General features: G+C 44.5%; 1 protein-coding gene across 2 annotated transcripts in view; it reads left to right on the plus strand.

The window, feature by feature from the left end:
- Positions 1-1,785: 1,785 nt before the first annotated feature.
- Positions 1,786-17,361, plus strand: part of LOC147431136 (uncharacterized) — a 42,764-nt gene continuing 27,188 nt past the window's right edge. Inside the window, exons 1-2 of one of the 2 annotated variants that reach the window (XM_086493778.1) lie at positions 1,786-2,442; positions 2,673-2,884. In XM_086493778.1, the coding sequence (XP_086349904.1) occupies positions 2,678-2,884 (207 nt within the window). In that variant the 5' untranslated portion in view covers positions 1,786-2,442; positions 2,673-2,677. The remainder of the gene's footprint in view (positions 2,443-2,672; positions 2,885-17,361) is intronic. The other variant, XM_086493779.1, reaches the window with a different exon arrangement.

Here is a 17,361-nt window from a genome sequence, read left to right on the forward strand (position 1 = left end):
GTCATATGAAACATGCTAAGTAAAGTAAGGATAAGGAAGAAGTCAAAGTGGTAACTATGAATGTAGACAATGGTTCATATTTGTCCTTGCTATTTTTGGCTTCTTTGATCATTGCCCTCGAGTTGATGTCTACATTTAGAAATAGGCAAGTGAGAGAGTATGAGAGAGAAGATGCACACTGCATAAAGACTGCACACAAGTGGTCTACAAATCGCTTCAGTGTTGTTGTGATTCCATGCACCATGGTTGCATGGTGGTGCAAACCCAGAAATAGATGATGAATATAGCCAAAGGCATCACATAGTGACTTCTTAACCAATACCACAAATATGATCTACTTCAACTTATAGTCTTTTGTGATAGTAGCATTCTTTTCAATGAAGAGATGCAACCACATGTAGTTGTAGACTCTAACATCGCAAGACTTTTAGAGGATGAAGATAAAGACGAATCCTCATTCTTTGTGGTGCATTGATGATTGCAGAAGCAATGGCAAAAGATCTTGAAACTTCAAATTGATTTTTCTACTACGCAGATGCTGGTTTGGCCAACTAATTTATGAATGCATCAACCTAAAAGCTACAACCTTTCTATCAACACTTTTTTTTCTCATGCATTCAATGTTTTCTGACCTACAACTGCATAAATATCACACATCAATATAGATGCTACCACATCACAGTGGCCTAGTACTGCACGTTCAAAGGAAAACATCGCAAGCTTCACTTTTTCCCATTCTGGAGAAGCACCCAGAACAACAAATCAAATAAGAGAATGATTAGTATATGGAAACATCCTAATTCTACTCAAACTTTTTTCAGAAAACCTTACACATCTGAAAAGATCAACCATACACGTGTCTAGTGATAATGTTCCTTTTTGCTCATGTTACCAAAATCCATTTGGCCCTCATTCTCTGGAATTGAGTGGTTACTTGCCTTAAGCACATTGTGATTGCACTTAGAGAGATTCCATTCTACTACACCCACTAAAAACAGTCTAGATCTTAAACCTAAGTGACTATATGCATTGAACACATTGCCCAAAAGTGATTGCATTTTGACTCACAATCTCATCATGACTTCTCACACAACATTATGCACAATGCCATGTACCTTCAAACTCAAGCATTGCATCCCATAAGAACAAACCTAGAGATTCTTGGCCATTGTCAAACATACTCAACAAAAAATAAAGGGTAGGTGTGGTTCCCTTATTCACAGAATAACGTGGTTTTATAGCGTGCATGGTGTAATGTATGAAGCGTGAGCCCTTGGATTTCTCCTAAGCCATGATTACATTAGCGGTGTAAAAAGTCTCATTCACTTTGGATCTATACAGGCATCATGAAGCAATGCCTCAACAAGAAGTGATCCAGACTCAAGAAGTAAGAGCATGTACGGAGTTTGTGTCTTGACTTGGAGAAAGTTTGTAAGAAAACTCTTTTGGACATTCCCAAACTAAACTATAACCAATCTCTCTTTCTCTCTCATTAAAATATCCTTTGTGTGTGTGTGTGTGTGAGAGAGAGAGAGAGAGAGAGAGAGAGAGAGAGAGATTTTAACGTTAAAATATCCCTTTACACACATTTTTTTGGTTAATCCCTTACACGTGTGTGTGTGTGTGTGTGTCCCTTCACACACACACACACACACACACACACTCCTAAGGGATATTTAAGAGAGAGAGAGAGAGAGAGCGAGAGAGAGAGAGGTCTCGATGATGAACGATCCGAGTTCAAATCGCGGCCCCCAGCAATATTGGAGGTAGGTGGGTGATATGCATTTGTAAGCGACAGTACGCCCCACACATATTAACGCACACTTTTTTATCCGCACGTCGGGTGCTCTTGTCATGGCGACGTGGATGTCCTGCCACAGTCCATCGACGCCATAGCTAGGTTTCGTAGCTCATCTCAGATTCTGTTTACTCGTGCAGAGAAGAAAATGTGCAGCTTGTAGCCAATTTAAAGAGATTTCTTGCAGGCCTCAGGGGAGAAACAAGGAGCTTTCATAGCCTGAATAAATATGTATTGCATTGCTTCATGGACGCCTAGAATGTATAATTCTGCTGAGGTTCTCGTGAACCCTACTAAGAAGTCCTGAACTGATGACATTGCTATCACAAGGTGCTTCGGTAGCTGAATCAAAAATCATCAATTGGAGCTTTTGTAGAGTACAAAGTATTAGCCACTGTAAAGGATTTATTGGAGCGTCCATTAGTTATGAAGAGGTCCCAGCACTGATCAGGTCTATTATGTATGATTGGAACCACATCAAGATTGTGTGTGGCTATCTTAGTGTGATGGTTTTTACTAATCAGACAGTCCTAGAGTCCAGATCAAGCACATAGACGTAAGAAGACTACAGGTGCAGAGAAGTTATCACCTGAGAAGGAGCTTGCTGTTTCTTGCAACTTTGAGGAACTTTTTGCCACTTTAAGGTAACCATGGTGGCCTATACCCTAATTCAGGTGTACGGATGAGCTCAACTTCTTATCTCTATAAAAGTTATGTAACCGTGATCTTTCAAATAAGTGAGTTTAGTGGACTCGACCAGGTGTTCCACTTGTCGTAGTGTATTTCTTGGTTGGGGGGTGTGCTTGAATGTGTGTCTTGCTAATGCCTCCCTCCCCACGAGTGTTTGTGCTGAAGCAGGCCTTTTTTTTTGAAGGAAGGATGATGGCTGGTAACGAGACCACACGACGAAGACGTGTCCAAGGGAGAACTGCTCTGACGTCTGAGTTATCCTCTAATGGTCGAACAGGCAGGCCTAACACTGCCACAGGTCTTCACCATCATCTTCACCACCATGACCATCATCATCACCATTACCATTATCATCATCATCATCATCACTTTCCCAGATCATTGAATGCAGATCAGGTTGGAATCCCTCAATAAGGTTTTTCATATGACATCTATGTGAATGTACCTTCTTTATCTCGGTCAAGTTAGAGTGTTCAATTTTGAGTTTTATCGATAATGCATATTGGATTGCTTGAAATTGTCGGTTGTAAATTGATGGGCAGCAACTGATCATTCTCTAGAGACATTTTGATTGCAATGATGCAGGTGGGCAATTTTTCTATGTTTCTTTTGCATGGGATACTTTAGTGGCTTCACTGCATGGAGTTGATTAAGAGAACAAGGAGAGCCAGGATTGATAGGTGAACCTTCAAGTGAGATCATGCATGCAGCCATAGATTAAACTAAGTAGAAGAAGGCACCAGGCGCAGTTAGGTCCTTGCATAATGCTGAAACATGGAGAAAGGGGGATTAACCCCTCAAGTAGAGGCTCCTCCTGGGATGGCTAAGGGCTGGTCCAAGAGCTGCGTTACTTCAAGGGCTGATTTGTCTGCAGAAGTGCAGGTCTTAAATGGGATGTTCTTCTTTTTACATCCCCTATGAGGGTAGGATCATGGAACATCCACAACAACGTCCTGGAGGTTGTGAGGACTCTGGGCCAATCTGGATCAGGTACTTGACGTTAGCAATGCAAGTATTGTGGGACTCAGCAGACAAGCACTATCACTCACATCGTCCGACACTTGATAGGAATAGGTTCAACTGCCAAGTGTGGAGCGTGTAAGAAGGTGCCTCCCAAGGTGAATGATCAGTTGACTGCAAAAACATTTTCGGCGATGGCAGGAGCAAACCAAGGCAGCGGGGCATAGTGCACACAGGATGCTCTTCATGACGCCCTTCTTAGAGACCTTGGGGACACGGACACACACAATCAGACGGCAGGAAGTTTTGAGCCTAGCTCTCAGCCTCATGCTGGCAGGAAGAGGGCTTGTGTCATGTAGGACGATGAGGATGTTTTAACTTTTTTCATACGGAGGATGCCACTGGGCCTTGGCAGACAACCTTGCCCTCGCGTGTACATACTCAGTCTTCGATCAAGGAGCGACAAATGGTGGCTGAGATGGAGATAGCTCACACTCTTATTGAGTGCAACATCTCCTTCAATGTATTGAGGATTGACGAGTGGAAACAGATGGTAAAGGCTATTGCTGAAGTTGGTCCCATAGAGACATGGATTGGCTTGGGCTACAAGAAAATGCGCACGACGATGCTTGATGAGCAGAAGGCCTTGATCGATTGGGCTTTGGTGCCATCGAAAGCTGGATGGAAACAGTTTGGGTACACTGTCATTTCAGATGGATGAAGTGACTTATGTATCGACACTGTCGAAGTCGACGATGCGGAAGCGTAGACCCGAGAGAGAGAGAGAAATAAAATGAAACGAAATGAAATTTTATATTAACGTCTTCAAAAGGCCATAGTGACCTATGAGACCAGAAGTTACAAGGTGGTGGATCTGATACAAAGTCAGAGTAACAAAATAACCTAACAACAATACAAAACAAAGATATATATTATGGGATTCTAGATTGGTCGATGTGAGCTAAGCCGAAAACTAAGCAAAAAAAAGAAAAAGGGTGGCTAGCAGGGATAGCCGAATCACAAAAGATCTAGCATCGGTCGTTGGCGAATCTCATCAATTTCCTCCATGGTTAGTAGTATGACCGGGCGTCGTGCATGCTTGGCCAGCGTGCTCTGAATCTTTTGACGTAGCCTCCGTCAATGCTGTGTAGTCCTGCGCAGTCGTGGGCGCCTAGATTTCCCCAGTTCAATCGCTCGGGCAATCAGTGTGCCTCTGGTGTGAGACGGGGGGGAGCTCTGCTGTGGGAGTGGCTCTTGCGGATGTCCCGTGTCTGCTCTGAAGAAGTTTGTAATCCGTCTTTGAGACTGGTTAGCCTCACCATTCATCAGGCTCTCTCTGTGTCTGCGCAGCTCGAGCAAGAACAAACCCAGGCATCTTTGATCTTCGTATCCCATTACTCTTGAGAGTGGTCCAAAACCCTCTCTGAACAAGCAATGGAAGCGGCCTCGTATCTCGTAGTAGATGGGGCAGCGGCATGTATAATGCAGCTTTGTCTCAGGTTCCATGTCACACAAGGGGCATGTCCTGGCCTCTACTGGTACTCCGCTGTATCTCCCAGTTTCAATCTGCAGCTGGTGAGACGATGTGCGTAACTGGCCAATAGCACACCGTATCCCGTGAGACAGGTGGGTATCCATGTATCTGGGTCTCATCACAAAACCATCTTCCGTAAGCCGGAGAAGGTGGTCTCTGTAGAAAGCCATCTTCGTGCCTAGTTCTTGTGCTGGTTGTATCCATGTCCTCCTGGTGTCTAGCTGGGTCAGGTCTTGGCGGATGAGCTTGGTGATCTCCGACTGTGTAAGAATGAGAGATGGTGCATCCAATGAGTACTGGAATGGTGGCAGCCTGTCTATGCTGAACCCATGCGCCTGAAACCATGATGTCATCTCCCCATACCGGCATGTTGTATCTCCTTGTATGGCTAACTGTCGAGAGGACTCAAGTGCTATGCGAGCATATCTGTCTCTGGGAAGTTCCCATGTGCGGTTTGTGAAGGAGACTGATCTGGTGAGCGCCTCTACCACTAGTGGGGGGGCCTCTAGCTCTGCTCGGATAATGGCCCGTGGTACTGATGCCTTGGCTCTAATGAGCCGCGAGATCATAGAGACGAGAGGTTTCTCCATGTTCGCCCATCCGTCTGAGCGACCCGGCCTCTCGTGGTGATCCAGTGAAGGTCCCCACATCTCAGCCCCATATAGCAATGCTGAAGCCACCAAGGTGTCAAAGAGCCAGAGCTTCATCCGGGGCTCTTGAAACTGAACCTGCGAACACATCCTCTCCAATCTACCCAATGCTGCCTGGGCTCTAGTAAGTCTAGTCTCTGCTGCTCTTCTGAGTGAGAATGCAGGTCCGCTAAAAACCACTCCAAGGTAAGTGTAAGCGTCTGTGTACACCACAGTCTCCTGGCCGTATTTGAATGTAGGTGCTGACCTCCTGATCCACTGTGGGGTGGTATTAAACACCATAACCTTGGTTTTACCCAGGTTGATAGACAAACCACTTTCGTGGGCAAACGTATGCAAAGCATCCAATTGACGTTGCATTCCTTATGGGGATTCGGAGATTAACACTATGTCATCAGCATATAACAAAAGTGGAATCCATGTCCCTGCCAAGTGAGCACCTTTATCCCCATCCCTGTCAATGTAGTGAGAAACCTCATCCACATACATACCGAAAAGAGTAGGAGAGAGCGGGCAGCCCTGCTTCACCCCAATAGTGGAGTGAACCGGTGTAGAAAGTCCCTCCGGGGTGCGTACATGCCTTACTACTGATCTGTACAATGCCATGATCCCCCAAATGAGTTCTGTGGGTACTCCCATTTCCTGTAGTCTGCGCATCAGTCTAGCTTTGGGTACCGTGTCGAAAGCTTTGCGGAAGTCCACAAAGCTACAATAGATCCGTCTCCCATGAGATCTGCCTTCTTCGATGATGGCCCTGAGTGTTAGGATATGGTTAAGAGTAGAGAAGCCTCTCCTGAATCCTGCCTGCCCAGTTGCACGTATCCCTTCCCTCTCTGCCCATCTACTGAGAGAGAGAGAGAGAGAGAGAGAGAGAGAGAGAGAGAGAGAGAGAGAGAGAGAGAGAGAGAGAGAGAGAGAGAGAGAGAAGAAGAAGAAGAAGAAGAAGAAGAAGAGGATTTCAATGTCGTAGGAAACTATCCCAAGAGACCTCAAAGATCTATCCGACGAGAGTTGAACTCAAGACCTGTTATTGAAGAGGGAATGGCATAACCAATCTACCACACTTGGGTGATAGAAAGGTTATACCGTTTTCCTCATTTTATTAACACTCACACACCCACACACACACACACCCGAGAAGAAGAGGATTTTAACGTCGTAGGAAACTATCCCAAGAGACCTCAAAGATCTATAGAGAGAGAGAGAGAGAGAGAGAGAGAGAGAGAGAGAGAGAGTACAAGATTCTAGCGCATATGATTGCTGCTCGATTGTGACCATTTATGCCTAATCTCATTCATGCTTCACAGATTGGCTTTGTTCAGGATAAATGCATCCTGGACAACATTTTCACTTTTTATGAGGCTTTGGAGTGGGCACAATAGTCTGGTCTCTTGAGTTTGAGAAGGCCTATGATCATGTGGATTGGGGTTTTCTAAAAGGCACGCTACAGAGGTTGGGTTTTCCTACACGGTGGATTACGGGGGTTTCTTCCTTGTACAAATTTTCTTATAGTGTAGTTGCTATTAATGGTTGTATTGGTCGTTGGTTTCACCTCTCGAGATCTGTGCGACATGGATGTCCTTTGGCTCCTTACTTTTTCTTGTTCTTTGCGGAGGCTGTCTTTATACTTGCGTGGCAAGACTCCTTCGTTGCACGGTCTTAACATGCCAATGCAAGGGGAACCAGATTTATTGGATCAGGAGTATGCAGATGATACCTTGGTTTGCTCTCAGTATGTACCTCATTTGTTGGATAGATTGCGGGATGCTCTTACTGTTTTTGGCATTGCGAGCGGAGCTCTAATCAATTGGAATAAATTGTTTGGTTTTCTAATTGGTGTTGATGAAGCTACACAATGGGGTGTGCAGGATGGGTTTACTTGGTTGGCTTCTGGACAATCATGTCGTTACTTGGGCTTTTAGGTTGGCATTGATGTATCACCGGAACAACAATTTGAGCCAGTTCTACAGTCAGTTAGGAGGAAGCTTTGCCATTGGTCGTCTATGCATCTCTCTCTTGTGGGCAGAGCCTTGATTGTGAACGAGGTTCTTTTGGCAACTGTTTGGTACACCGCTTCTTGCTGGACTATGCACTCTGGGTATTCATTTGGCTTCGGCGTTTGGTGCGCAACTATTTGTGGGGAGTTTCGGATGGCATGCACGACGCCCGTCCTAGAGTTAGCTGGCGTACCGTTATATTGACTCGCGAAGAGGGAGCGTTGGGCATCATTGATCCAGAGATGCAAAGTGGTGCTTTGCTGTCCAAACTTATAGTTAGAGGCTTATTTCCTGGGGCCGAGCCTTGGAAACAATTTTTGTATCATGCTTTGTTTCGTGCAGTGCCACGTTTTGGATCATTAGCTGTAGAGGGACCTTGGCGCACGACTATCCGTTTCATCTTCACTGATGCTCCTTTGGATTTTACTCGGTTATCTCCTTTTATGAGATCACTTTTATGGATTTGGTTGACTGTACATCAGTCACGTGAAAACCGGCCTGTTTAATCCAAAAAGGGCGGTAGACCTTAGACTTAAACCTTATTTGCTTTCACCCATTTAATTTGTCGCCCACTTTACCTGTACTTTCAAGACACAGCAAAGGGGAAAGGGATACAGGCTGCTAGACTGCACCTGTATGAGAAGACCGACACCAGACTGGCCCCTAAATTAGGCGCCCCTTTTGGTATTTCTTTATTCTTTATAAGAGGAAATAAACGCTGTGGTTCCCTACAAGCTGCCCCGCACAATCTTGGCTGAATTTCAACTGTTTTGGCCTGATTTCGGCAGCATAATTGTACTAGGACCCTTCATAGTCAGTATTCCCACGCATTGGATGACTTTCCCGACGCATACGGACACTTTGCCAAACCTTGCGAGAATCTGCAGCACGCTGAATTCTCTGTTTTCTGCCCTGAAAATGCGCCAGATCACCTGTACAGTGGTCCCCTCGCGTCCCCGAACCTCTTGTGGGTATTAGGGTCCGTTTAGGGCCGAAACCCTAAACCTGCAAAAATACACAGCAGGCTGTAATTCACTGTTTCGGGCTCCGTTTCGGTCGCATCCGTAGCAAGTCCTCAAGCTCCTGCACCTATAGGGCTACTTGCCCTTTGAATCGGACGAGATTTCGCACGTGAAACCTCTCCGAATCACCTGTACCTGCGGGGGATTAGTCGCTCGCTAATCCAGTACTTGTGCAAGAGGCTCTTGCCTCGGCAATTGCGCATGAACCCACACAACTGTACATTGGTCAATTGAAAAGCCCACTAGAGGGGCATAACATACTGCCATAGGGGGGAGAGAGGGCAGTGCGTAGCGTGCAGGGCATCACTCCTGGCACCGCACTGTACATAAGAGGTAAGCAAGCACTCCATTGAAGCTCCCAACCTGTGACAGCCTAAAAATGAGCCCCTCTCCTCTCTAAAATCAGCGTCCCCTCTTCATGCATGAGGAAAGTGCACAGAAATGTGCCACTTGGCACATTTACAGGCCATTTCCCGTTTCGGGGTTGCCGCCTAAAAATCTCCCGACCGGTTGCCCAGTTGACTTCGCAGCAGAGTTGTAAAATGTTCCCCTAGTCATACCGGAGATAATGACGCGAACACATTTTCAGGTCCCAAAATAGCAGTTCCCTAAATTTTAGGAGATGCTGCCATTGTATCTGTCTAGGTCATCTGACCCCCTTTGTACACTGCAGCCACACCCATAACTGAAATGTAGCCTCTGTAGCAAAGGATTCCACTTTGACTAGTCAATGACCCTACTTTGGCTAACCATAGTCCTTGTCCAACCTTAGTGCTCTCTTGCCCTTAGGCCTGGACTCCCTCTGAACAATCCCACACTAGCTATGCAATGCAGGGCAGTTAGATTTCTCGAGGGGTGTTTCCTGAAAGTGAAAATAAATAAATGATAAGAAAGAAATCAACAAAAAGGATAGATAGTAGTCACACGCTGGTGACATACCCCCCTCTTGAAATCTCAAACGTCCTCGTTTGCATCTATGTCGTACATGCTCACAGTCAACACTGGTGTATTCAACACCTGTCGACACATGTACGACACATACATGCTCATTGTCAACCCTGGTGTATTGAACACCTCGTCGACACATGTATTGCCTGCGTGTGAACCCTGTCCCAATGACATAGTGGTAGCTTCACACTCTGCCATTGCTTTGAGTCATTAACTTTCCAATGACAAAATGGTAGCTACGCATTTTGCGACTGTCTTTTAGTACACGTTGGATCCTGTAACACTTTCGAGCATACCCAAACCGACAGTTTAAGAATGCAGTTACACATGTACCCTTTAATAGAAGCAATTACTGTATCCTTGACAAACTGACAAGAAATACTCACTTCTATAGCACTAACCAAACTTTTAAACTTTCCATAAGAGCAATTGCCAAACTGACAATCTGTAAAGCTCTAATATTCATGTAACATGTACTTGATTTGAGCTCACTTTAAATACCATGTACATCATTTCTTTCAGAAGCCATTGTCACACTGACAATCCATGTAGCTTTGAAACTCAAGGGGTCAAGGTAGGTTGTAAATCGAAGGCTTCAAGGTAAAGTGATAACACAGTTGGTGACTCTGCAAGTTCACCTTCTTCCATCCATTTAGCATCCATTGGTGGATAGTTTCTGAACTTCACCAAGTAACGCCTAGCAACCTTGCCTTTCACTTTTCTTTCTTTATGTGCCAAAATCTATTCCGTGACCAAGGTCTCGTCAAGTTCCTTGACTTCCGGCTGATCTTCAGTTGGCATATCTTCTGGCACATCACCCACATAGGGTCTGAGAAGACTCACATGAAACGCATTGTGAATCTTCCAACTCTTAGGCAATTTCAGCCTATATGCAACATCACTGATTATGTCGCATACTTGAAAAGGCCCATAGTAACGCATGCTGAGCTTTGGAAACACTTGCCCTTCATCTTCTTTAACCTTGCCTTTTCAAAGCATAAAAGCACCCAATCACCAAGTGAAAATACCACTTCACGACGGTGACGATCAGCTGCTTTCTTTTGCTTTGCCTGAGTCTTTTCTAAGGCCACTTTGACCTTCTTGTACATTTCATCCATGTCCTGAACATACTTATCTGCTTCAAATATCTTGTCCTTTGTATGCAGTATGGGAGGAACTTTGTTGCCACCTTCAACTATCTCAAAAGGTGCCTTACCAGTTGATGAATACACTGTATTATTGTATGCATACTCCACCAATGGCAAATAATGCTCCCACTTTCCTTTATGCTCTGACACATAGCACTTCAGCAGATCTAGGACAGCAGAATTTGCATCTTCTGACTGCCCATCTGTTTGAGGATGAAATGACAAAGAGAATTTGAGCGTTGTGCCCATATTCTCAAACAAGCCTCTCTAGAACAAACTTGTCATGCGTGGATCACGGTCGCTAACAATCGACTGTGGCATGCCATGATACTTGAAAATATTGCTCATAAACAAGCGTGCCATCTGATCTGGCTTTATCTTCTTCCTGACAGGAATAAAATGAGCCTGCTTGCTGAATCTGCAAATGATGGTCCAAATATCATCGTTTCCTGTCTGCGTTCTCGGAAGATCAAAGATAAAATCCATAGCAATACTTTCCCATGGTTTGTTCGGAATAGGTAGTGGTTGCAATAACCCTGGTGCCTTTTGCCTGTCAAACTTGACCTTCTGTCATATTAGGCATTCTCGCACATAGGCATCCACATCTCTTCTCAATGTAGGCCAGTAGAAGAATGTCTCAACCACTTTAACTGTAGCATCGATACCATGATGCCCTGCATACGGTGGGACATGACTCTCTTCCATAATGGCAAAGACTTTCAAGGCGCAATGGCTTTGTGACACACAATCTGCCATGCATCATCATGAACCCATCTTTGAGAAGATAGTGTTCATGACGTTGTCCATCCATTAGGTGCTCGAAGACCCTTGCAAAATCTTCATCATTTGCATACTGTTCCCTCATATCATCAAGTTCATGATGATAAGGAATTGACACAGCTGAAATTTGTGGCTTCCTTGACAAGGCATCAGCCACAACGTTCTTCTTGCCTTTCACATGCACAATCTGAAAATGGAACATGGACAAGATATTTGTCCATCGCATATGCTTCTCAGATAACTTTGCCTGTGTCAAGAAGTATCGCAAGGTCTGATGATCCGTTTGGACAACGAAATCTGCATCTAGCAGGTAATGTTTCCAACTTAAGAGCGCACGAATAATGGCCTGCAGTTGTTCTTTTTCATAGACTTGCATAGTCTTTTCTGGCCCTCGCAATATTCTACTCTCATAGGCTACTACCCTGCCATCTTGCATTAGCACTGCACCAATGCTACTACCACAGGTGTTGCACTGGACCACAAATGACTTCCTAAGATCTGGCAACACAATGACTGGATCTGAAGTCATCGTTTCCTTTAAGAGATTAAAAGCTGAAATCTCTTTCTGTGTCCATCTAAAGGTGACTGCCTTCTTTTGAAGAGCATGTAAAGGTGAAGCAATCTCAACGAAATTTCGGATAAACCTTCTGTAATAGGAGCATAGTCCCAAGAAGCTTCGGACATCGTGCACCGTCTTCAAATTTGGCCATGACTCGATCGCTTGAACTTTTGCAGGATCCATTCTGACACCATCCTTTGAGACAATGTGTCCTAGAAAGTGAATCTCTTCCAGAAAAAATTCACTTTTCTTTGCATTGATGAGCAACCTATGGCTGCGTAGCTCTTTGAACACAATGGCCAAGTGATGCCTATGCTCCTCTTCATTCTTTGAGTAGACTATCATGTCATCAAAGAATGTACCAACAAACTACTGGTGTGGACGGAAAATTCTGTCCATCATCCTATTGAACGTAGCAGGAGCATTTGTGAGACCAAAGGGCATCACTAGAAATTCGTAAAGGCCAAACGTTGTTCTAAAAGCAGTCTTGTGCACATCCTCTGATCTAATGTGGATCTGATGGTACCCACTCTTTAGATCTATCCTGCTAAACATAGCTGCTCCTTCTAATTTGTCCAGAATATCATCAATTCTAGGTATAGGGAACCTATTCTTGATGGTATTTTTGTTCAGTGCACTGTAGTCGATGCACATACGCCATGAGCCATCCTTTTTCTGCACCAACAACACTGGAGAACAGAATGGAGATGAACTCGGCTGAATCAGCCCCCTTTTCTGTACATGGCTCATTATCTCTTTCTGCCGAGCCGCACTAACCCTGTACGGAGGCTTATTTGGTGGGCTATTGCCTAGCACCAAATCTATCGCATGGTCCTCGGGTCTCTCTTGCGGTAATTGAGACGGTAATGAATCGGAAAACAGTCACTATACTGTTGTAAAAACATTGACCTTTCTTTATCTAACACAGATAAATTTGATTCATCACAATCTGACACTTCACGTGCAAAAACCAAGTACGCAGAAAGATGCTTTTTCATTATCGAAGTAATAGTAGCAGCTGACACAGTGGGAATAGATTCCCCTTTAAGCTTTACATCCAGAATGTGAGTCTTTCCCCTGCTCTGTACAGTGATCTTTTTGTTGTAGGCATCCATGATTCCCTGTACATGAAACAACCAAGGAATACCTAGCAACACATCACATCCGTCCAGTGGCATGATGTAAAATTTTTCAGCATCTACATAGGACTGGATATGTAGTCGCAACTTTCAGACGATAGGTGTCACAGCCTCTGTATGGCCAGGACATGCCAAACTTGCCTCTGCTGTATACCCCATCTCTTCATGTCTGATTCCCAACTTTGAAGCCAATTTTGGGGGAATGAAGTTGGCTTTGGCACCTGGATCAAAGAAGATAAGCACTGTTTGATCCCTGACCTTTCCCCATGCTCTGCAAAGCTCACTTGCATCTGAATTTGGCATGTCGCCCACCATATCTAGCACTAGACCAACCATGGGCCTCTTTCCCTTCCTGTCCTCCTTGTCTTCAGAATCAGCTGGCCTCTTCTTTTGAGGACAATTGTAAGCAATGTGACCAGGCTGCTCACAGATAAAGCATTTGTTCTCTGACCTCAGGACCTTCTTTTCCTCTTCCGACTTGCGAGAAAAACGTCTTTTCCATTTCTTTGCTGGTCCCTTTCTGATTCAGCCGTAGCTTTGCCTTTCCTTGCGTTGGTTGGCTCCTGAGTTCCTTTAGGAACCTCATTGGGAACGTACTACTTCGCTGAATTTTTCTTGGCTGATCCTTCCTTGACACCAGTATTGAATTCACAATCTTCTCCCTTGAGCAAACCATTGCCGGTGTTTACTACCTCGATGAGCTGCGTCAAAGTAGTGACTTTGGTCTTCGTGCAATACTTTCTCAATCCTTTGGGTAGGCCACAACAATATTTTTCAATCTGTTCTGTCAATGGCACAAACCTATAGGAAGTTACTGGAAGTAGAGCTTTCCAAAACTTCCGATTGTAGTCATCCAGATTTTTGCAAGTAGCAACATTAAGTTGGTGCCATTCTGTCATGACATCTGCTTCAAAGTCATCAGATAACCATGCTGTTGCAAAAATCTGCTTGAAGTAAATCCATGTGGACGGAGCTTGCCCTTGAAGCAATAAAGTTGTCCACCATTGTCCCGCATTCCCTGTCAAGAAAGTGGCTGCCTTGCGGACCTTTGAAGTCTCTGTAAAGTTTCCCCCTGCACAGGCCTTGTCAAACTGCTGGAGGAACGAGAGAGCCTTCTTCCTGTCATCAAACCCTGTAAAGGTCGTGAATGTTACACCTTTGTCACCTTCTTTGTACGGAGTTGGCTTCTCTAGCAGCGCTAAGTTGTCATATGGAAGTGACTGAAACATGGGAACACTGTTAGGGTTCATCTGTGTTCCTTGGCCGCTATTAAGTTGACCTGGAAATGCCATATTTGGCTGTTGATTTGTAATTCCAGCCATACCAAAATTTGTCTGTGGCATCCCAAATTGGCCCTGAGTGCTTTGAAACCCTGGTAGCATGCCTGTGACACCATACATGGGGTTACGCATCATTGTTTGAGCACCCCCGAACACTGTTCCTGGTGTGTAAAACTGATTTCCAGGTGCATGACCAGCCATGCTCTGGAATACCGATCCACCTCTAAAATAGCCAGGGTGTACTGAAGGTGGTGGGAAGACTTGTTGCATAGCCTGTAGGTTGCTTCCCTGCCCATTAGAACCAGCTATAGGCTGCTGAAAGGTGGCTGGCTGAACTGGTACAACTTGAAAGACTGGCATTTCAGCCACCTGTTCTTGCACCTTAGGCACAGGTTGTGGAGACTGCATGTTCTTCGTCAAGTGTACAGGTGTTTCCATTGACTCTGCAGTATGAATCACCTGTGCTTGAGCCTTAACAGGCTTTTGAATATGATCCAGTGACCCAACTTGTTGAGACGGAAGAGGAGGTTGCAGAAAGGCTAAAAACCTTGGGTTCTGCATTACTTGTGTGAACATAGCCACAGCAGTAGCCAACTGGGTCCTGAATATATCATCATCCGTTTGTGGTGGTCTTGAAGACTCACCCACTTCATGTGTTTGTTGACCCTGCGAAGAGGAAACCTCTTCAGTCACATCATCTCGTCTGTCAGCCATAATTGCAATTCCTTGTGTCTGGTCTATGATCCCCTGTGTCTTCAAGCCCAAACTGACCAAGGCTCACTTCTATGGGAAAAAGTGATTTAATCCCGGCGATGGAACCATGAAACCGGCTTGTTTAATCCAAAAAGGGCGGTAGACCTTAGACTTAAATCTTATTTGCTTTCACCCATTTAATTTGTCATCCACTTTACCTGTCCTTTCAAGACACAACAAAGGGGAAAGGGATACAGGCTGCTAGACTGCACCTGTATGAGAAGACCGACACCAGCCTGACCCCTAAATTAGGCGCCCCTTTCGGTATTTCTTTATTCTTTATAAGAGGGAATAAACGCTGTGGTTCCCTACAAGCTGCCCCGCACAATCTTGGCTGAATTTCAACTGTTTTGGCCTGATTTCGGCAGCATAACTGTACTAGGACCCTTCATAGTCAGTATTCCCATGCATTGGATGACTTTCCCGACGCATACGGACACTTTGCAAAACCTGGCGAGAATCTGCAGCATGCTGAATTCTGTGTTTTCTGCCCCGAAGCAGAAGCAAAGCCAAATCAGCCCAAGAAAGGGAGATAACTGCCTCCGAAGCAGAAGCAAAGCCAAATCAGCCCAAGAAAGGGAGATATGTGTCTCCTGCTGAGTTGCGAACTTACATTAGTGAAGGAAGATGCTTCAAGTGTGGACAAGTTGGTCATATGAAGGGTGACCGTCCTACTAAACCTCCACAACCACCCTCTTCCAATGCAGTCCCAGATGTACAGGGAAATACAACCAAGGATGGAAAAGAAAGAGCTCTTCTTAAAGCATGGGGTAGCATCAACAACCAACAGGCTCTCATTTTGTTTGACCCTGGCAGTATAGACAACTTCATCTCTACCAAGCTAGCTGATGACCTGAACTTGAAACCCAATCGTTTTGGAGTTTCTATTCAAGCACAATCTGCTTTCAAAGGGCAGAACTCAAACTCTACTCCAATCATAGGGAAGTTGAATCTAAAGGTCGACGACTACAAGGATCAAGAGTCTTTCTTACTAGCTTCACTTGAAGGATGCGATGTCATCTTGGGAATGCCTTGGCACTACAAGATGCATCCCATTCCTGACTATGTTCAGAAACCTTATCCTTTGCTCGTAAAGGAAAGGAGTATCTTGTACTTGCAGATGCAGGTGATTGGCGTATCCCTATTGCCAATCACATTGCCATCAAGAAAGAAATGAAAAAGTGTGTTTCAGCGTACTTGATTTTTGCAAGAGAGAGAGATGTGTCTGTTTCACAACTTTCTTCCTCTTTAGAGAAAAAAAGACTTAAGTTATTAGAAAGTTATAAAGATTGTTTTACTGATGAACTTCCAAATGAACTCCCACCTCCTCGACCTGAGCATCATACAATTGATTTGATTCCAGGAAGTTCTCCTCCAAATCAGCCCCCTTATCGAGTTAGTCTAATGCAGCAAGAGGAAATTCTCAAGCAGGTTAACGAACTTTTGGAGAAGGGCTTAATAAGGCCTAGTACTTCTCCATATTGTTCACCTGTCTTGCTAGTACAGAAAAAGGATGGCACATTCCACATGTGCATAGACTATAGATCTCTAAACAAGATCACAATCAAGAATCGATTTCCAATCCCTCGGATTGACGACATTCTTGAGAAGTTACAAGGAGCAAGTGTTTTTAGTCGTATAGACTTGAAGAGCGGTTATCATCAAATCCGCATAGCTCCTCAGGATGTGCATAAGACTTCATTTAGAACAACCTTCGGGTTGTATGAATTCTTAGTGATGCCTTTTGGACTCACTAATGCACCAGCCACATTCAATAGAATGATGGATATAATTTTCCACTCATATAGAAGCTTCACAGGCGTTTTCTTTGATGATGTCTTAATCTTCTCAGAGATGGAAGACGAACACTATAAGCATCTCGCCTTAGTGTTTGAAGAATTACGCAAACACAAATTATTTGTGAATGCTAAGAAGAGTGAGTTCTTTTTAAAAGAAATCCACTATTTGGGCCATATAGCGTCTCACAATTAGGTGAGGATGGACCTTGATAAGATTCAAGTAGTTGTAGAATGGCCTACGCCAACTACAGTACATGATGTACGAAGTTTCCTTGGCCTCTGTTCCTATTATCGGCGTTTCATT

Source organism: Adiantum capillus-veneris, chromosome 21 (assembly GCF_014529385.1).
Source record: "Adiantum capillus-veneris isolate H3 chromosome 21, ASM1452938v2, whole genome shotgun sequence".
In the NCBI taxonomy this organism is placed as follows: domain Eukaryota; kingdom Viridiplantae; phylum Streptophyta; class Polypodiopsida; order Polypodiales; family Pteridaceae; genus Adiantum; species Adiantum capillus-veneris.